Source organism: Limulus polyphemus, unplaced genomic scaffold (assembly GCF_000517525.1).
Source record: "Limulus polyphemus unplaced genomic scaffold, Limulus_polyphemus-2.1.2 Scaffold2974, whole genome shotgun sequence".
In the NCBI taxonomy this organism is placed as follows: domain Eukaryota; kingdom Metazoa; phylum Arthropoda; class Merostomata; order Xiphosura; family Limulidae; genus Limulus; species Limulus polyphemus.
In genome coordinates, this window is record NW_013668584.1 from 95,085 (window position 1) to 117,934 (window position 22,850).

At 35.2% G+C, this 22,850-nt stretch overlaps 1 protein-coding gene across 2 annotated transcripts in view; it reads right to left on the bottom strand.

Annotated features, from left to right (window-relative positions):
- The window catches only part of LOC106468348 (LIX1-like protein), a 75,290-nt gene that overhangs the window by 40,745 nt on the left and 11,695 nt on the right, over window positions 1-22,850 (bottom strand). The window contains exon 1 of one of the 2 annotated variants that reach the window (XM_022396681.1): window positions 3,795-4,251. The exons of the other annotated variant lie outside the window; for it this stretch is intronic. Coding sequence (XP_022252389.1) covers window positions 3,795-3,939 — 145 coding nt within the window. The 5' untranslated portion in view covers window positions 3,940-4,251. Of the gene's footprint in view, window positions 1-3,794; window positions 4,252-22,850 lie in introns of those variants that run through there. 2 annotated transcript variants of the gene reach the window in all.

Here is a 22,850-nt window from a genome sequence, read left to right on the forward strand (position 1 = left end):
AAGGCAGCTAGTCATTACCACCCACCGCCAACTCTTGGGCTACTCTTTTAAGAACGAATAGTGAGATTGACCGTCACATTGTAACGCCCACTACGGCTGAAAGGGCGAGCATGTTTGGTGGGACGGGGATTCGAACCCACGACCCTCAGATTGCGAGTCTAGTGCCCTAACCACCTGGCCATGCCGGGCCCAGCTTCAGTTAAAAAAAGGACAGACACGCAAAGCACCCTTAAACTTCGAGATCTTCTATTGAGGGGATTTGTCAAAAACTTTACAATATAAAGGTTAATAGTTTTAAAGACCTGATCTCTTCCCATTATGCAGAACAAAATAAGACGACTATGGACATACTATACGTCTTTTTTATTATATCAAGGCTGCAAAAAATTTAGAATGTTTCACCAGACACGACTCTTTCAATTCGTTGATAGAATAATCAAAATCGCATGATAATAAGCTTACTCTACCATAAAGAAGCCCACTGCTGTCTCACGTTAAGTTTTGTTTGTTTTGAATTTTGCGCAAAGCTACACGAGGGCTATCTGCGTTAGCCGTTCCTAATTTAGCAGTGTAAGACTAGAGGGAAGGCACCCACCGTCAACTCTTGGGCTACTCTTTTACCAACGAATAGTGGGATTGACCGACACATTATAACGCCCCCACGGCTGAAAGGGCGAGCATGTTTGGTGTGACGGGGATTCGAACCCGCGACCCTCAGATTGCGAGTCGAGCGCCCTAACCACCTGGCCATGCCGGCCTTCACCGTTAAGTCTAGAGATTTATAACGCTAAAAAATAGGTTTTGATACCTTTGGTGGGCAGAGCACATACATCCCATTGTGTAGCTTTGTGCTTAATCAACAACAAACAACCTTCGAGAAACCAAAGTTACTGACACGTAAATATAACATGCAAGCTTTACACAAACGTTTCAATTTACAAGTACATCAAGACCATTAGTTAAAGTACCAAAACGTTCATTAATTTATTATCTTCAACTTCTGAATTTGAAGTTTGTTTATTTATTTTATATTTCAAGTCTCAACGCTGATTTACTTGATACTTATTTTGTTAAATGCTTAGCTTCCTTACCAAGTTTTACATCTTAAAGAACAGCAAACAAATCACAAAAAAAAGAAAAAGAACACGGTATGTTAACTTATCAAGCACAAATTAATCTTTGAAAAAATTCGTAAAGTTAAAAAATGTACAACCTCAGTACAAATCGACCAGCAAATGTAAATACTAACCTCTCTCTCTCTTCAAATACACGATACTTGTGGGAAGGAAAATACGATATCAACGACGAAAAAAAATTACAAGTATAGAGCAACACCACAAGTTTCAAGGTCGTACTTCTTACGTTTCGTAAAAGAAGTAATTAGATCTCTCAGAAAGTGTATACAAATGTGTATAATAAAACCCTGAAATCATTTGTACCTTGTACCAAATGTACCTTGGTCAAAGAAAAATAATAAGTACATAACACACAGCAGGATAGTACAGGTGCAAGAAATCGTCGGGTTCAGTTTCTTCCCTCATATTAAACATAGAAATAAATACCTATAAAAAATTACCTCTAATTCCACCAGTGACGCCCGCGGAGAGTGGTAGTTGCCCCCACTCCCCAATAGCCATCAAACCCACTTTTGATAATTTCGATGAAAAACAGGGTAAAACATATGTTGTCGAGCGAATACTTACTTGGAGAGCATGCTTTTTATCCCTTCCAAATTTTTGCTCCCCCCCCCAACCAACCCGCGGCCATTTCATTCCACATTCAAGTGTGTTAAACTGCTTCCGCAATCAGTTGCACAGTACGTATGTGATGTTCATAAATATAGAACTTTTAGCTGTTCAACAATCTTCTACAACAGACGCAATCAGTTGCACAGTACGTATGTGATGTTCATAAATATAGAACTTTTAGCTGTTCAACAATCTTCTACAACAGACGCAATCAGTTGCACAGTACGTATGTGATGTTCATAAATATAGAATTTTTAGTTGTTTAACAATTTTCTACAGCAGAATATATTTATAAATATGGTTAATTTTATTGTACCATCGTGCTATTTACCAGAAAGTTAAGATTTCTATTTTGATGTTATGGAAACTAATTCACACACACCTTTGTCAAATAATGCTTTATTATATAATATGTCTTTGCAATTAGTAAAGTTTGTATGGTGTTTTTGGAATGTTCGCTAATATCCTACATAAAATTCTACTCTTATTGGTCTTACCAACACAACTACTATGATAACGACTCATTTTAACTCATACAACTTTCCAGCGACCTTCAGGGCATCTTGGGTATAGAATTTGTTAATTTGTGAGTTTTCATTTTTTGATTCATAGAAACTTGCAAATACCCATTAAATTGTGTAAAAAAGCTGGAAAAAATATTATTCATTTGAATCATCATGGGAATGTTTTAAGACATTCCCTTGCAGCCTTAAGCGTTATGTTAGGGGTCACGTAGGTAAATGAGAATTGTTGGAGAATGAGGGCGTTGGAAGAGTTATTAATTGGTTAAACATTTGGGAACCTTAAGACCGTTAATCTTACTGTTGAGGTCCTCAGAGAAAATCATCTTATTTTCTGCTTTACTTTTGAGAAATATATACGTATAACACCTTAATTGACTCCTAGTGGTCTCGTGAATATTTGCATACTACGATGACAAAGTCAATAAATTTTATGTGAGCAAAAGTTAATATATTATCTACTTGTTAATACACCATTTGGGAAAAATAAAGAGTGTTCTAAGAAGAATGTGTTGCGAATTTCTAGAAAATGAAAAAGTAAAAGTCTATCGAATGCAGACCTGATTGTTGCCATTACTTTATTTTAGAATTCTATCTGCGGAGTAACAATTACATTGTTACAACTCAGTGGCGCTAATATAGCTGCAGTGTATATTCTTATCAATACCGGGGGGAATCGAAGGCGAAAAAACGTTAGGACTCTTCCTCCCAATGGCAAGTGTAGCGAAAGTTAATTACACAGAGGTTCGCAATAGATTCTATACAAGCTTTGAAACACATGCGCAAAGAGTGTTTTACAAATACGTTTCCTTAATGCGCATACACGCGCAGAACTTATACGTGTTTTGTTGTTGTGGTTGTTGAACGGGTAAATTATATAAGATAGCCTATACACAATTATATATACATATAACTAAGGCTGAGGGCTTATCACGTTAAAAACCGGGTTTAGATACGCGAGGTGGGCACAGCACAGGTAGCCCATTGTGTAGCTTTGCGCTTATCAACGAACAAATGAAATCACCTATCGTTGTCTTATTATGATGAGTTTTTCTTACATAATAAGTCATATACGTAGCAATGGGAGTAAGCAGACCTCTGAGGATATACATAGGAGGGTTATGATTCCCAGCCATGTTAATAGTCAAAATAATCAAAATAAAGATTCCCGAAAGTACTAAAGATGCAGGGAAGTATCTTTTTCAAATAATAAGCTATTTACTTTTCTATAATTACTTCCTGACACTTTTTAATTAACGTTATACACGTTGTCATGTTCGGTTGTTAGTAAGTCACATAAACTTTGGAAGTTTAAAAATATGTGTTTTGACAAATATTCAAATATTATACAGCAATGAGACCACATATATGTATGTGTGTTATACTAAATACTGCAGTTCTTACAGTTAGAAACGCTGAATCACAAGACATTTTATAAATTATGGTAAGAAGTAATCCTAAGATTTTCTGAAGATTCGTATATACACACAAAGCACTTGTCAATATAATATTAAGCACACAATACCTTTGCGCCGACGTAGCCTACTCCATATTTGATGATAAGTTGCAGGGGAATGATTGTTATTGTTCGATAAATCCTGAATAGCCCATAATAACAAAGCAGTGGTTGATGCTGAGCTGTCGTTTCTGTTGTTGGACACTTTGGCCATAGTGGTGCCCTGATTACCTCACGGGCCCACAAAATGTTCTTATCGAAAGAGGAACCCACTTCTACACGCGCTCTACTTGTAGACAAAGAACGCTAGCAATAGTACATCTGAGCTGCACGGTGGTCGACGCTCTTCTAACTTCTTACTATGTTGGATGATTGTCCTGTCCCCTTGAGGCCTACTAAGTCTAGGGGGTGGGGAACAAGCTCTAGCCCGTTACCTGTCTGGCGCAGCCCGGCCGTACTGGGGTAATGATAGCGGCCTCGCAGGGCAGCCACGTATATGAACCAAGGACCTTCCCAGGAACTGCAGTTAGCTGGCCACTTGCAAGATATGAACTACAATATCGAGTAATGTGATGTTTATATCCTCTGTTTTTCTAATCCTGATCTCGTTTATCTTAGGATATTACAAGTGTCTATGATATCTTCTGCTATTACACAAACAAACACCCAGCATTTAATCTACATGCGCCTGTATCATCTTTTGGGCATATTTTTTATGACTATACTGATATGCTAATATTGATACTATTTTAATCCTATAAATAATTGTAACCATACCACGTTAATGACAATGGGTGATGGATGTACTCTAAAAAGCGTTATGACATTGTGGGAAAAATATAAAACAAACCCAGAGAAGGCTGTATTTACATTACATATACGTGAAAACAAGTACACGCACTGCCAAGAACACGATATTTGTGAAATTTCAAACATTCTGATCAATAATTATGCCAATCAAAAGTTATTCTAAGAATCCTTCAGTGAAAGCAAAGGAAAATACGTTATAATATGTCAACCATGTTACACTTTCCACATCCAGTGCCAACGAGGCCTTTCGTTTAATACCAGGAACCATCAGCACGGCTGGGATATGACAGACATAGTAGTGTTCTTGGCGTTATTAATAATTTTGTATGGTACTATTAAATGTTTCAAACCCTTAGTATATAAAAGAATAATCCAGATGTATTACTAACAGAAAAAAAAAACAACTGATAACATGTTTACGATGTTTCATATGCTAGCTACTTATTGTGAGCTTAATATCTAATTTAAATATACCACAAAATGGCTAGCATCAACCAGTGCCTACAAGGCTTTGGTTTATCATAAAGTTGATAGACTATATATGTAGGGACGGCTAAAGTACTCAACATACATATTACACATATAAACGCTAAAAAATCAACAATGACAGAGAGTTTTACTTTAAAAGATGATTGCCACTCACATTCATTTGTTTCTTTACCCAACAAGCCCAAAAACAAGGCAAGAAACCATTGTTAAGATACCAAACCAGAAAGTGACCAACCCACCAAATTGTTCATCTTTCTTCTTGTTTCAGTCGAGATAACTCTACAGTTACTTTATCACTAACGTCAGTTTAAACCTAAATCCACTCTGTGTTTCTGGGCAGTGCACGATGTCATCGCTTCACCGTAATAGTTGGTAGTAATTTAAAAAAATCATAATTCTAGTGTAAACGAGCTTATCATTATCTCTTAAAGTTTAAAAAGCTTAAGTACAGAGTGAAACAGTAACTATCAGCCAATAATAGATGAACATTAGACGACTGTGACATGTAGAATAATCAATGCTTTGTACACTATACAATCGGTGTCTTTAAGGAGCCAACCCCATATTATGTATGAAGTGAAGGAATAAAATAAAAACAATACACATAATATAAAATTTTATTACACATGTTCATAGAATACACTAACTTTCAGTCAGGGGGAAAACGTCACAAAACAAGTAATAAAATACATTTTGTAAATGTAAAATGACGTAGGGATAGCAGTGCCATAAAGAATCCAAACAATAATATAGGGATGAAACAGCTATACAGAGATCATCCTTACGTGAGTCTCAATATTAAAATTTAATGTTACACTGAAAAATACATACTTGACTTTAATATTACTGTAGTTGGAAGTTATATACTCCTGACTGTTGGTATGCAGTTTGTTTATCATAATATCATGGTCATGTCAAGGTAGGCATCAATGTAGTGTAACTAAGAGCCTGGGACTTACGTACAAGGAAAACCAAGTGGAGTCAAAACATGTCTTGATTATTACAGACTCTCACTACGAGATCGGTTGAATAGACCGACCTCGTAACCATTTTTTACTCGTGCATTTTACAGTGTAACGTTATATTTTAATATTGAAAGTTATGTACGGATGATCTATGTATAGCTGTATCATCCCTATATTATTCTTTGTATTCTTTTTGGCTCCGCCATCCCTATATCTTTTTATGTGTTAACGAGCGAAAGTACCAGGCTTCGCTCGGGTTATTAGGTTGATAAATTCTAGATGAAGTACACGCTTTGACCATTCTCAAGATGCATACTGAGATGAACTATTGTAGGATGTCGCTCATGAATTGGAAAGTTCAGAATTAAGAATTAAAAATTATTTTTCCAGTTTTGTTGTTTATACATTTCATTTTATACTTTCATATACTTTTGTTGCTAAGCGACATGACATAAAAGCCATTATTGGAATGTAGTGTTACCAAAACGCACTGGCTTTTCTATATATATAGTAGACAAAATGTTTTTTTATTACTTTGGAAAGTTGTGTTAATATAACAGTAGTCTATAATAATAAAAGCCTGTTTGTGTGTGTGTGCGACCACCATAGCTCCAAGAGAAAAGAATGCATACTAAGGGGGTATTAGTTTTTAGATTTGATTCAAAAATATTTTGTCCAATTTTTCGCCCTATAGTTTTGCTCTATAGTCCTGAAGCTATGAATAGTCTATGAATATTCTTTCAAAAACTTCTTTTGAAAAACACAGATGTGTGTGAATGTTTATTATTCACAATGTTTCTTTGTTTGTTATTAAGCTACACGAGGCCTATCTGCGCTAGCCGTCCCTAATTTAGCAGTGCAAGACTAGAGGGAAAGCAGCTAGTCATCACCACCCACCGCCAACTCTTGGGCTACTCTTTTACCAACGAATAGGGGGATTGACCGTCACTTATAACGCCCCACACGGCTGAAAGGGCAAGCATGTTTGGTGTGACGGGGATTTGAACCCGTGACATGCAGATTGCGAGTCGAGCGCCCTAACCACCTGGCTATGCCGGGCCAATTCTTATATAGAAATCTAATAATTAAAAAAAAAAAAGTTGAATTGAAATAAGTTTGGAAAACGGCAATAAACAACGGGAAGAAAAATGTGAATCAGAGAATACTGGAGAATTCGGAGAATCAAAAGAATTCATATAAAAACACAGGAAGAGAAATTAAAACGAATCTGAGAAGCTGAGTTTAAACTATTTGGGATCTTGATCGATTGTCGATATAGTGTGTGTGACCTGGTGCAATTTATCATTAAACACTTTATATATATGTATGCTTAATAATCACTTAGTTTCCATGAGAGGTGGCGCAGTGTTTCTACAATATTAAAATAGATGTCTATATTAAAACTGGAGGAAGTGGAACGTCCATTTAGGTGACCAAGGGTTGCTGATGTACTCTGTGCCAACATCTTCTCCTTATGTTCCGAAGAACAATAAGAAGTACACCACCAGCATGGGGAAATTCTTTCCAATTCTGTTTATCATCCTTAGTAGAATGACAGAAGAGAAATAGAAGAATGCAATAGTGAAAAGTAAGACAAGTAGTATGGTAAAAATGTTGTCTACGTGAAGCCACTTTCACGTGAATATCTCGGACAGAATGTCTACGTAAAGCAATTTTCAGGTGATTATTTCTATATCATTGTAGACAAATAAAATAAAAAGAGAAATAGAAGGTGCAGTTTTACAGTATAAGAAAAATAATATCATCCATAGATGTTTATCCTTTTTGTTTTAAAACGTATCTATGTATTGCATCACCTTGGTTTTGTTAAAATAAATAAGTGGGTAACTCTTATGTAGCGTCACAAAATATGCCTCTTTTTTCCAGAAATAATATCTGAAAGACTAGGAGTATTCATATTACTATTTGCTAATACCTTTATGATGGCTTCAGGAAGAATGTGTTATATGTAAAATACGTTATTCCAGCTGATTATACATAGTTTGGTTGGTGTGACACATTAGTGCACTTTCAATAGAAATGAATTATTCTGGGGCTATTTTTAAACCAAGAGTTAATTTTATAAGAGCTGTAAAGCAAAGAAATAATGATATACATGAAAAATGTTATTTTCTGAAGCTAATGAAATACACTGCACTCTAATAAGGGTATTTGTCAGCTAAAAGACATTGAAGAAAATAACAAAATGTAAGAAATAAACATAATTCAAATGATAACATATTCATTACATAAAGATGATATAATTAATTTTTAAAACTGTAATTGAGCTTGTCTTTAACAACAAAGCAGCACAGATATTCAGGCTTACTGTTTTAAAAGGATTGTTTGTTTGTTACTAAGTTACACAATGGTTTATCTGTGCTGTGACCATCACGAGTATCGAAACCCGTTCTTTGGCGGTGGGAGCCCGCAGTCTTACCGCCAGTAAAGGGGGGGGGGCGTTTGAAAAGGAAAATTATGATATTTTTTTTTTAAAAATAAAATACCACTTCAATATTGTTGGAAATATAACTAATGTTAGATTTCTCGATTAAAATAGTAAAGAAAAATGTGCTCATGATATCACATCAACTAAATACACCTTTAAGTAAGACTGGGATGGGGTGCTTTTAATCTATGTCAATGATAGAAGGAATAGTGCTTGTGCCATACAGCCCCTTTTACCATCACCAGTGGTATTCTAGGTGATGATCTTGGTTATGGACTAATTTTCTGTAGTGGAATTTCCATGTAGAAGGGTTTTTGCACAATACACTGAGTTAAATGTTGCCCCTTCTCTTTACATTTCTTCCAAAATTCATGAACTGTTACTGGATCATAGTTTTCTTCATCGGAATTCGGTCCATGTATTGGACACTGACTTTTCATGGCAAGTTTGACTATTCCCCCAAAAGAACAGAAGCCGAGGAGAATATAGCAAGAATTATCGTTTATACTCGCGGAGGAACTGGCATGTTGACTTGGATAAGTGGCTAGATTCTTTGTGTTCATGGAGTTATGCCTTATCTGTTTCCAATCCGTAAAAATATGGTATTTGTTCATGGTTTATTGGTGTCAGTGTGTTATCCTGTTAGTATGCAGAGTTCACCTCAAGCGTTTGGTGTGGAGGTACGCGATCACGTTCCTATTCTTTACCACTTCTTAATCTAAGCAACTATTATTAGTTGTCTAGGATGGCGTCAAATGAGCATACCATGTCAAATGCGTGTAGATTTTCAAAACATTGCGCACATTTACTACTCTCAGCCAGTTAAGTAAAAATACCATAATTGGAAGTGATTCTAAGCTGCTCACGGTAAGGCTAACCAGTTCATATTTCTAAAAAAAAAAGACTTACATAGCAAGAAACTGGGTTTCGATACCCGTGGTGGGCAGAGCACAAATAGCCCATTGTGTACTTTGTGCTTAACTACAAACAAACAACAACCTTAAAAGTTTAAGTGCTACAAGTATTTATAATAATTCACGTTGTGTGTGAATTTGTTTGTCCACGAACTTCTCTTACAGTTTTCGAACTAGCAGGATCAAACGTGGTAGGCAGACACGGGGGTGTCCTTATCTATAATGGCATAGGACCCTACCAAGGGGGTACCCATGGGGGCTAAAACGCGCTTGTAATGGTGAGGGTTTAGAAGAAAGTTTGAAGGTCGCTGAGCCCAAATCTGGCATTGCATTTTGTGTTCTTGGCTTCCCCCGGGAATCCGGAGGTTTCAAGTTTGAAACTTTATCCGTTTTTTATTGCTTTTGTAAACCTAGCTTCGTGGCTATTATCTTCTCAGAGTTCACAGTACCAAGGTAGGTTCGTATTCATGTTTGAAACTTTAACGTTTTGTATTGCTTTTGTAAACCTAGCTTCGTGGCTATTATCTTCTCAGAGTTCACAGTACCAAGGTAGGTTCATATTCATGTTTGAAACTTTATCCGTTTTGTATTGCTTTTGTAAACCTAGCTCCGTGGCTATTATCTTCTCAGAGTTCACAGTACCAAGGTAGGTTCGTATTCATGTTTGAAACTTTATCCCTTTTGTAAACCTAGCTTCGTGGCTATTATCTTCTCACAGTACCAAGGTAGGTTCGTATTTTGGTTGCAACAGACTGTGTATTTATTCGGTTACTTCCAGTGAAAAAGTGTTTAACCCTTTTTTTTATCCATATAGTAGGTGGTTTCTTCCCAGCTTGAATCATGCGTTTTCTAATTTCATCGACGTGGTTCAACACTACAGACATCTTCCCTTCAAAACGCTTGAATTTTTGTGCCTTGCAAGCTTATATAATCGGAGAATAGGAGAACTTAGCATCAGAGAGTCCTTTAAAGTAACTCTCTCAGAAAGGGTGAAGTTTAAATACCACTTGCACTTGAACATCACCACAATTCTACTGTATCGCAATGAACTCAAGGCTGTGTTGTTACAGGTTATGAAGGCAAAGACCAAAATGATTGGGTACGTAAATTGTTTTCTGAAACTTGAGCAACTCTCTGTATATCTACAGTTTATGACGCTTTCATTCTGCCTTGTTGTAACACCCGTTATTCTTGATTTAAAATTTGTGTTTTGTGTTTTTCTTATGGCAAAGCCACATCGGGCTATCAGCCGTGCCCACTGAGGGGAATCGAACCCTGATTTTAGTGTTGTAAATCCGTAGACTTACCGCTTTCCCAGCGGGGGACAATTTCAAATGTGATCTGCCATGTCTGATTGTTTTTGACATGTATTTTTATTAAATGTAGTTTGCGCAGGTACAGAAACAAACACTGACAGTGTTATGTGTTGATAAAGGGCACGATATAAAGAGCGTTCGTTTGAAAACAGTTTAATTTTCAGCAACTTTAAAGTAAAAAATAAAAAGGTGTTATTCTCTGTATCTGGCTTAAATGTTTCGTTAAATTAGTTTAAAATGGCTGTATTTAGAAATTAAAACAGGATAGCTGAGAAAATGTTTCTTTGTTTGTTTGTCTGAATCAAAAAGCAAAAACACCCAACAATCAGACTTTGCGCACGAAAAACAGAAAAAAAAAAAAAAGATTTCTTAAGTTTACAACAGTTGATATAATCTAAGTATAAATATATCAATTAAATGGAACAATGACTTATAACGGCGTTAAGATTAAAATAAAGTCTTTTATCTCTGCTGCTATTGATCTGGCTCAATCTGTTCGTTTTGTCACTTACACCTGCTAGCTGGATCCTTGGAAATCCCGATTACTTGCAGACTTCTAGCTTTTACCTGTGTAGATTTTCTAACCCAGGAATATCGCAAACTAACAGCACACATTTTCTATGGTTAGCTTCAAATGTTTATATGTTGGTTATACGAGTATATGTTCCAAGTACTAGCATTGAAACTGAATAGTGAATGTTATATGTTTTATTCGCTTGTTTGTTTGTAGTTGAGCACAAAGCTACGCAATGGGCTATCTGTGCTACGTCCACCACAGGTACCGAAGTCAGATTTTTAGCGTTGTAAGTTCACAGGCTTGTCGATGAGCCACTAGATGGCATGTTTTATTCGAGACTATTGTTTACATTACTTTAAAACATGCGCTTTTGTTTTTAAGCTTGACGGTCTGACGAAGAGCGTTGGCTCAAAACTTCATCTTGAAGTAAGAAATTATATAAAACTTTCATAACATGTTCCTTAACTTCTGTTAGGATAGTGTTAACAACGTTTTATTTATTTATACGTTTTTTGACGCTCAAATTGTTCGCGTCCGTATAAATATTGTAACATCCTAATTATATATTGCAAACTGACAAAGCAAGTAATATGCCCTTGATCATGGGAGGATGTACTGACAAAATAAGTAAAAGACAAAGGATGTACCTCTTTGTATGTTTTTGTAACTGAGCATAGTAGCCAAGAGGACATTCATTATACATTTGTTTCATCGACTTAGACCAACAGTTACATTGTTGATAAAAACTGTCACATTAAGATTCATCAGCACATAGCGATGCTCTATTTTCTTTTCATGAAGCAAGAGATATGCCGCCAACCAGCCGCTGAAATCATAAACACGAAGGACCCAAGGTCTTCCATGAGCCAGTAGTAAGCGCTTAAAGAAACCGCTTAGTTCTTGACAAGTTCAGACATTTGATACGTTACATTCTAAATCGTTGAGACTGCGGGTAAACGGACCATCCCAGCACATAACTCGGCCTTTCACCCCTACTGGCTGCTGTACTCTTTTGAACAAGACTCATGCTATCTTTTCAACAAATAGTCTTTACTGTACTTTAAGGAAGATGAGCGGGGGGTCTGAGTAGAGGTAACGAATAGAATATACACTAGTAGCTGAAGTCATATTAATACAGTTTGCATGAGAGAATACTTCAACTTGTGTGGTTCTTTTATTATCAGTAACTTACTTGGGGGTAAAATAAGCCATAGATCAAAAGTTAATTTCCACATATATAGTTTGAATATTATAGCAACAGTAATAGATAGATAACTTTCAGAGGTTGAATGTATGTTAATGCTAATTCGGATGTATAACGATTTGAACAAGTTACTGGCCACCAACATAATTTAGTTTACATCACAGCAGTTGTTGTTCAAGCAATTTGAGGATATAAATATCATCTCGACAACTACCATGCCTTTCGTATCCAAGTCGGTTCGGTTCTCCGCAGTAGAATGTTTGCAGATAGCTTAGTGTGTAGCTTTGCATTAAGAAAATAACAATAACTTTCACTCATACGTTCTTTTAACTATACTCCAATTCCACACATAGCGTCAGAAGACGATGCTTTTCTTATCGACATAAGGAGTCATCCATTAATGATGTCACACTGTTTTTGTTCATGTTTCTCCTTTTTTCCTGTTATACTTTGTCACATTATTATAGCCCCCCTCATCTAATGACCTATTTGTATAGGTCATTCGCCAAGAGAATAATTTTTTTAATGATTATTGCGTTTCCTGGAATAATGGGACTTGGTCATCACCATCGTCATCTTTCCACTCAACACCTGCCCCTGGAAACTGGTCGCGAATGATGCACATAAGCTCCCTTTGTCTTCGATGAGCAATTTTCACAAGACTCACTCTGGGTAGTATGGCTTCGGGCTAAGGATGTACGTTACACATGGACTTTTGGAGCATGGAAACTTTTTTTTTTTCACGAAGGAAGACATAAGCCGCATTTCGAACAAATGCGACCTCCTAGTTGGTCACGAACTGTTAGAAAAGACTAATGTTAACAGAAAGCTGAATAATTATCTGTGAAAATTTTATACCTGTGTCTGGTTTTAAGCATGTCAAACCTGTGAAGTCCTGTTGGATATCAAAAGCAAGTGGCATTCTAAGTATTGCTAGTGGTAACGAGACTGTTCTCTTTTTTACTCATTGTCGAGTAAAATATTATGTTTGAAACACAAATAATGCATAATAGGTAACCATTGTAAGGATTACAAACAATGTATAATAAGTAGCCGTTGTAAGGATTACAAACAACGTGTAGTAGATAACCATTGTAAGGATTACAAACAACGTGTAGTAGATAACCATTGTAAGGATTACAAACAACGTGTAGTAGATAACCATTGTAAGGATTACAAACAATGTGTAGTAGATAACCATTGTAAGGATTACAAACAATGTATAATAGATAACCATTGTAAGGATTACAAACAACGTGTAGTATATAACCATTGTAAGGATTACAAACAACGTGTAGTATATAACCATTGTAAGGATTACAAACAACGTGTAGTATATAACCATTGTAAGGATTACAAACAATGTATAATAGATAGCCATTGTAAGGATTACAAACAATGTATAATAAATAGCCATTGTAAGGATTACAAACAATTTATAGTAGATAACCATTCTAAGGATTACAAACAATGTATAATAGATAACCATTGTAAGGATTACAAACAATGTATAATAGATAACCATTATAAGGATTACAAACAATGTATAATAGATAACCATTCTAAGGATTACAAACAATGTATAATAGATAACCATTGTAAGGATTGCAAACAATGTATAGCAGATAACCATTGTAAGGATTACAAACAATGTATAATAGATAACCATTGTAAGGATTACAAACAATGTACAGTAGATAACCATTGTAAGGATTACAAACAATTTATAGTACATAACCATTGTAAGGATTACAAACAATTTATAGTACATAACCATTGTAAGGATTACAAACAATGTACAGTAGATAACCATTGTAAGGATTACAAACAATTCATAGTAGATAACCATTGTAAGAATTACAAACAACTTATAGTAGATAACCATTGTAAGGATTACAAACAATGTATAGTAGATAACCATTGTAAGGATTACAAACAATTTATAGTAGATAACCATTGTAAGGATTTGTTTTTGTTTAGTTTTTATCGTTTGGTTTATGACTGAAGATGTCTACTGTTATCGGTAAAACTGCTAAGCTGTGTTGTGAGTTAAAAATGATACAAAAAAAATTTCACTGATTTGGCTAGTAGTAGTATGTTGTTTCTTGCCAAATTGTTTATAAACAGTTTAAATGTATCAAACGAAAACCCGTCTTTTACGGAATTTCTTAAAAGTCCTTTTAGTTTCCGCGTGTTGCAGGTTGCACTGTATTTTCTTGTTCCTTATGAACGGTTAGATTAAGCTGATTGTGAAAACAAAAAGAAACTTGTGTACATATTAATGGACGGCCCCTAATCTCAGCGTTAAAACTATAGTCCTCTATACATACATATATAATTACATAATTCGTTAAGTGTTCAAACTATTAATTTTGTGCATAATGTAGAGAGCTACTTCTTGAACGTAACATTATAGAGGTTTTTCCAGTGACAGGACAATAATTAGAAAACTGCATGCACAACCCCTCCCCAGCAGAGGGACGGGATCCGTCCTTTAAAATGGCTGACAAGAAATTCTAGGCTTACATATACCTCTCTCAGTGGCTGATTTTCATTTATATATATATATATATATATATATATGTGAATAGAAAGTATTATAGTCCCTAATAATCTTGTATATTCTCCCCTAAAAATAAATTAAAACAACAACGCTTTCTTAACATTGTTATAAGATATTCACTATATCTGCACTAGCCGTCCCTAATTTAGCAGTGTAAAACTAGAGGGAAGGCAGCTAGTCCTCACCACCCACCGCCACCTCTCGGGCTACTCTTTTTTCCAACGAATAGTAGTATTGACCGTCACATTATAATGCCACCACGACTGAAAGGGCGAGCATGTTTGGTGGGACGGGGATTCGAACCCGCGACCCTCATATTGCAAGTCGATCGCCCTAACCCAGCCATGCCGGGCCATAGCTTTAAGGCAAACTACACTTTCAGAAACACAACCACCACTTTGTTCATTATTCTGAAATTGACTGTAACTCGAATATCAAAAACGTTATGCGCAGTATTTCTTTGTGATTTTTCTCTTTTTTTTTTTTTCTTTTTAAGACTCGTGTGTATTTACAATAAAGTATCTACAAACGACAATCTCAAGGATTCCGAGAGATTTTGGAACTGGAAAAACATAACTGTTTGCTATGTTGTCATCCGTTAAGGTAGTTACAAATACAATGGTAAGAGATGAATAAATCTCAACTATAGGTTGATTTACGCTAAGCCACAACTGAGAAAAACTATAGGAACTTAGATAAATTGCTGCCTCTTGAAAAAACAAACAATACAAATTTTCTTCGGCTGAGCCAGGCACAAAACCTTGCTCAAAATCGTTCTGAATTACACAAATAATCACTTCAGTTAGGCACCTGAACTTGAACCGTGTTGACATGGCTTTCAGACGATGCAACACTTCACCCATCAATCACGTGCCGTCTGCCCGCCCACGTGCTCATCCGCTGCAATCAAATTAGAGCTGCATACAGACGGAAGTCGCTAAATATTCTTGTCAGTTTTGTTTTTCAGATTGCCATTGCCGTTTAGGTACTGTGGGATTTGGCGTTTAAACAGGTAATGACTAATGTCTTAGTTGGCGTCATTTCTCCACCAGAAGCGTTCCTTAAACCGAACTGTGACTAACCGAAAGAAAAGATAAGTACATTACGTTTTATTTGGTGGTGGTGACACAGCAGTTTGTTCGTTATATTCTGGAAGTTTCAATAACCGAGTATGATGGTTTCAATAATAAAAGGGCTGAAAAGCAAAATACTGTTGATTACCTGTCAATATTTTTTTCAACTGAGTAGTTGGTCCATGATAATAAAAGAGTTCAAAGCATAAAGAAAACATTCTGACACCATCCGATCTTTAAGAACAATTCTTAATTATCACTGTTTAACTAATTGGGAGTGAAACGTTGTGATAACCCAAGTCCCAATGAAAGTTTATTTAATGCTAACCAGTTTAGTAAAATTAAATTAATATGAGTAATACTTTGAACACATAACACTGTATTATTTCAATTACAATGCTACTTTACTATCACGTTGTCACGTTCAGCTCAACTCGTGACTTCAATTACAAGGAAAAGCGACAATCCATGGGGTGAGAAACACGGGTGATCTTATCACTATGTCAAACATTTTCAAGGTCTGAGGAAGTCGGGGAAAGGCCCACATCATAGGCCATCAACCTAGCGTAGAGATAAGCTATAGAGCGGCCTTACAAAAGCCACACAACCCATTAGCCAATCGAGCGAGACCTCTGTTACTAACGTTGTCTGTTTGGCCTTACTCCAGCCATCGAGCACCAACAATTGCCAACACCTGCTTGCTGTGATGGACGGACAGTTTAAGAGGCGATGTCGGATAAATTGGTATTAAAATGAGCAGCAAAAGTGGTTGAACCTTGTGTTGAACCTATCAGCCTTTCCCGGTGTTACAATACAATTTACTATCACTGAAAATACTCTGAAGTGTTCAGGGTAAAAAAGTATCGGCGTAAAATACACTAAAAGTTGTAAAATGAATAACAGGTAATTTCTTTTTAGGATTTGAAGCACCTTTTCTTGTTTGAAAGATTTTTAACTTGCTTTCTCTTTCTTAGACAAGTATAACAAGAGTTATTAACTACATCTTCCAAGTTAAGTTTTTAAATCTTATTTTATACTCTCCTTCTGTAAGTATGTAGCAGTATTTTAAAGTTTCTTCATCACGACAATACGCTACATTAATGTGATGCTCTTCTAAATAATGTTTAAAACGGTTCGCCACAATTAAGATTAGACGGAATTATTGTAAAATTGTGCCACAGATGATATTACACAATATCACTTATCTGTACACTAGAAGACATTCCAGAAAAACAAAATACGTTCACTGCAAATAATACGTAATACTTTAGAGTTTGGTATAAGCATCGTTAATCAAAAGTTGATATTAATAATAACATTACATCTGTGCCGAAATTATAAACATTTGTCAAAGTGTACAAGTAGGATCATTATCCCTCATACTAAAAAGTCAACTTATTAGCACATTTTGACGACAGTCTTGCAAATTATCAATATCTCTTTACAACGTATATGAAATACAATTCTCACTGTAGCAACTGAAGAAATACACCCAAATATATAGGCATTTCCTACAGTTTCACCCGAAGACAGTCATCTACAGCATATAATATAATAGTTTGTGTCACAGTAACTGAAATCATAATAAATAGTCCTGTGTAGTTTAACTATCGAAGTTTTACTTGAAAGACGAAATGTTGTTGATCATAGTTAACAGGAAAACTATTTCAAACTCAGCAGTCTTCCCAGGGAAGAAAAGTAAGAACTTCTTAAAGGTGAGATTTTGTAAAAAGTAGTGCTTTTACAGGGAAAGTAAGTAACGTACCTGTAGATATACTGCTACTATATATAAGGAAGCGGTCTATATATGTCTATACTAAGAAGCACAGGGCTGTTCCAAAAATTGTTTAAAAGTATGAAAATATGGAATAAGTTAATAAGTAGAAAGTTGGAGATACCAAAACAAAAATAGTGAAAATTGAAAAGTTGTCATAGGCATAATAGAAGGCTGGTTCCATTGGTGCAAATTTAAGCCTGCGTACAAATACAAATCATTTTCATGATATCATATGTAAATAATCCCAACTTATAAATACAGGTACAGTTCATTAAATACCATTTAATATAAGCAGCCATGCTACGAACAAAAAGATTGTTTGTTGGTTGTTTTTAATTATGCACAAAGCTACACAAGGGCCATATGTGCTCTGCCCACCACGGGTATCGAAACCCGGTTTCTAGCGTTGTAAGTCCGCAGACATAACCGCTGTGTCACTGGGGGCAACAAAAAGATACTTGGAAGTAATCGTATTTTTACGAGATCTTATAGTTTGTTTGTTTTTTGAATTTCGAGCAAAGCTACACGAGGGCTATCTGCGCTAGCCGTCCCTAATTTAGCAGTGTAAGACTAGAGGGAATGCAGCTAGTCATCACCACCCACCGCCAACTCTTGGGCTACTCTTTTACCAACGAATAGTGGGATTGACAGTCATATTATAACGCCCCCACGGCTGAAAGGGCGAGTATGTTCAGTGTGACGGGGATTCGAACCCGCGACCCTCAGATTGCGAGTCGAGCGCTTTAACCACCTGGCCATGCCGGGCCTAATCTTATAGTTAGATGATGGAATGTTGGAAGAAGTCAGCGAAAATTACCAAATAATTTCCGGTGCCACTGTCCACAGAGTAGACGACGACAACACAATTCCATTCATGTCGGAAAATGTTTAATAGTTGCATATGGACTGCTTCTTCTTTCTGCCTAGTTTTGGAAACGACGTTTCGGACTCTGTGCTAAGTTTTACCATATCAATACATTAGTTAATATCTTTTTAAAGATAGACCCACAGATAAAACTTTCTGTATACTCAGGACCCTAAAACGAACATAACTGAGTATCTGTGGTGTGTGGAGAATGACCTACGTCAAACTACCCCCACATTGCAGGATAGGAGCAAATGTAACCGAATATCATCATAAGTTATTTTTATAGTATGGACTACAATGGCAGAGTAATTAGGCGGATGCCACTCATCGCTTCAAGTAATATCTTAAGTGGCATCACAGATGCTATCACACACCCCTACCTTTTGAGACACTTTTTTTTTCGGACGAGTTCTAGATTTGTACATTTCTCGGAAACCGGACGCACCTGTGTTTGGTGATTATCCTATGAGGGACGTTTGTTGAACCATCTGCAAGTCCTACAAAATAGGGTTGTATCTCATTATGATGTGGGTGTCATTTGGACAAGTTGTTCATAGTTGTTGATATACGAAGGGGGTGGTCATTCTTGCTCAGTACATCACAATTTAACCTGTCTACGCCAATGATTATCTTTTACTAGACAGTCCCAGTTACAAAACAATAGCTTGAAGTTCAGGGCCTTCACCATTTTCCTGTGGCTAGGCTAATTACTGAATATAAACCCTAGTGAATGTGTATAGTCAATCCTTGATATTCCCTGTGAAACCGTCCCAAATAACCAACTTTTAGGTACACCGTCATACAAGTTTTTCGCCAGTACAGGATGTAATCCCATAGGTCTAGGTTGCACATTGTGTGGATAGGACGTTTAACCATTTTCTGCCATAAATGTTGCAAATGGCAAGCCTATGAAATACTAATGATGACTTTGTATCCTTTGTTTTATGTTTGTTTATTTACTAAAATGGTATGCTTTTGGGTGTGGGTGGTCTCAAGAGTACTGGAATTTTACGAAAGGCCTCGTCGGCACTACATATGGTAGAAATGGTATGGTTGACATATCATTATGCACTCTTCTTTACCTAAGTTTTCATTAATACTTGTTTGTTGGTTAGCTGTATACATTTCGATTCACGCATGTGAGTGAACAATATCACTCTTGCAGAGCTGAAAAATAATCTCCTAAGAGTCGTTCAAAATTCATGATCATGATATTTAAAACTATTCGAAAGACTTCGGGGTTTATCTAAATTAAAACCTAAAGTAAACAAATATTAAACGTTTCTCTTTAAACATTTGTTGTATGGTCTCAGCATAATTTGCCACTATGACCGACCCAGCAAGTAAAACTTTTAAATTTGATAAGACAAGTTTTTTTGTGTTATTTTTTTTAAATAAATATAAGCAACTTGAAGGGAAAAAGGTTATCAATTACTGTTACTATTTGTCTACCGAGTCTACAGTTGATAACATATAGTAATAAAACAGAACAACGTTTTATATTAGGTCGTCAAGAAATTAATGTCGATTCTTTTTAGATGAAAAAAAACCCGAACAACTTATATATATATATATCAAAATAAAACATTTAATAAATTAAATAGTCTCCATTTTTACCGATGATGCTTTTCCATCTAACAATCAGGCTGTTAATGCCTTGATTAAAGAAATCACTTGGCTTTGAAGCAAAACAAAAAACATATCGATGTCCTCTTTAACACCTTCCATATTTACATAAGTTTTCCCATTAATATGGTGTTGCAGCGAACGAAAAAGATGGTAATTTGATGGTGCCATATCTGGAGAATATGGTGGAGAAGAACACCTTTCCGATTGTCCCACCAAATGCAAAGCATCACTTTCTGAAAATGCAGTCCAGGTTTTGGAGTCGGAAGTGGTTTTTGTCCAGGATTGAGCCATTGTTTTTGGCGTTTAATATTCGTATAGAAAATTCATTTTTCATCGCCGGTGACAATTTTGTCCAAAAATGGTTCACGCGCATTACGCACCAGAAGAGACAAAGCAACGTTCACACGTTGGAACGATGATCATCGTCATATTATAACGCCCCCACGGCTGAAAGGGCGACCCTCAGATTGCGAGTCGAGCGCCCTAACCACCTGGCCGTGCCAGGCCTATAATTATACAGAAAAATAAAGACTGAATATTTATTAATACATATTTGGCACATAGGCATAACAAAAATGCTAAAGTCAGTTCGCAGACTTTTGAATCTTTTAACGCCAAATCACCAGTCTTCCATGACTGAAAATGTTTCAATTCAATTTATTGACATACTAGGTATTACAATATGTTGTCAGTAAGTAATAATTTTAATTGCAATCAGTCTAAGTACAATCAGCATAAAGAGAATGCTTATATAAAGTGTATCCCTATAAATACAAATATATATATATATTGTATACCACTAATTGATAATAGTGTCATATTATATACATATCTTAATTAACTATAAAATACCTGAGTAAGTCATAAATTCAAAAGATAGGTTTGAAACACACTTTTTTAAAAAGCCCATTTTTCTAATATAATTGTGTATTGCATTCCATATTTTTATTCTTACATAAGTTATTGAAAATTGACCTATTGATTTTTTAAAAATTGGTATGTTTAAATTAGCATTCAATCTCGTAATGTCCTTGTTATTTAAAAATAAAAAAATATTTGAAAACTGAGCATATCAACTTTTTTCATAAACACAAAATTATCTACTAAATAATTATTTCTTTCATAAACATTAAATATTGTGTATTTATGAAATAATTGTTATAGAGAATTTCGATAATTTTTTGGAGAAGTAACAAGGGATTTATATTACATTTTGATGAACCTCCCAAACAAATATGTATATATATATTAAATGTAGATCAATAAAACTACAATATAAAGTTACCAAACTTTCCTATTAACTATTCTTTTTTTTTTCACCTGTGTATCTTGCAACTATTTTTTAAGTAGTTCTTAAGTGCTCAGACCAATTTAATTTATCGTCAGTTATAATGCCTAAAACTATGCTGATCAACATATTCCAAGCGATACCCCATTCACACATATATATATATATATATATAAGTGTGTCTCTATATATGTATGTGTGTGTTTTCAAGATTTGCCAACTGGGAAGTTCGTTAATGTTTCTAAAACAAAACTGTCGCTAAAAGTGTTTGCAAATGAATATCATTTCAGGTTTTTAGTTATGAGTATAATTATCAAAAAGAATATAACGGGTTCAAAACAGATATAATAATATTATTATTAACAAAAAGTATGATAAAATTATAGTTTCTGAGGTATTTTTGTTTATATGAAAGTTCTTCTTTATGTATAGTCATTTTTTTCCGTTTCACTTTTCACATTTCAACTTCTATGTGACATTATAATATTCTTTAAACGAGTTTCTATACAAATAAGTATATAGAAAAAAAGAACACATGATTATTAACTGTACTTTGTTTTTTCATTTTGAAGATCTTTAATTAGTCGGTATTCAAACACAACAAAACTTGGCTGAAAACCAGAAATTACAATTTTGTGCGTAACCGACTGGAAGACCATTCATGAGTTTAATCGTGCAGTTAACTAGATTGTTCCTCATTATAAAATCGCCACCCCCCCCCCCCAGTGGTACAGCGGTATGTCTGCGAACTTATAACGCTAGAATCCGGGTTTCGATACTCGAGGTGTAGCTTTGTGCTTAGTTACAAAACAAACAAACATTATTAAATCATACTATTTTTTTAATTTTAAATTACAAATCTTTACTGATATGTTTTAGTAATTTAAAAAAATATTTACAGTTTTTACTGCATCAAAATGAGTTGAAACATAAATAGTTTATCGAGAAATATACATTTTCTACTGGTAAATTGACTAGTAGTCAACCATTCATTCATGTGTCCGTTCATCCAACTATTAATTCTCCATTCTGTCTATCTAATCTATCGTTTATTGGTCTTCTAGTCAATTAATACGTCCACTATAGCAAGCTGTATCTTAGTCTGTGTATATGTTAATTAGATGTGTGTCTGTATATATATATATATATATATATATACATATACTAGTCGTTGGTACCGTAAAAGGTTTACTATTATTTACGTAAACTAAATAAGTATACTATTTAGTTAATTAAAGTATAGGTAATAACTAATAACTAACT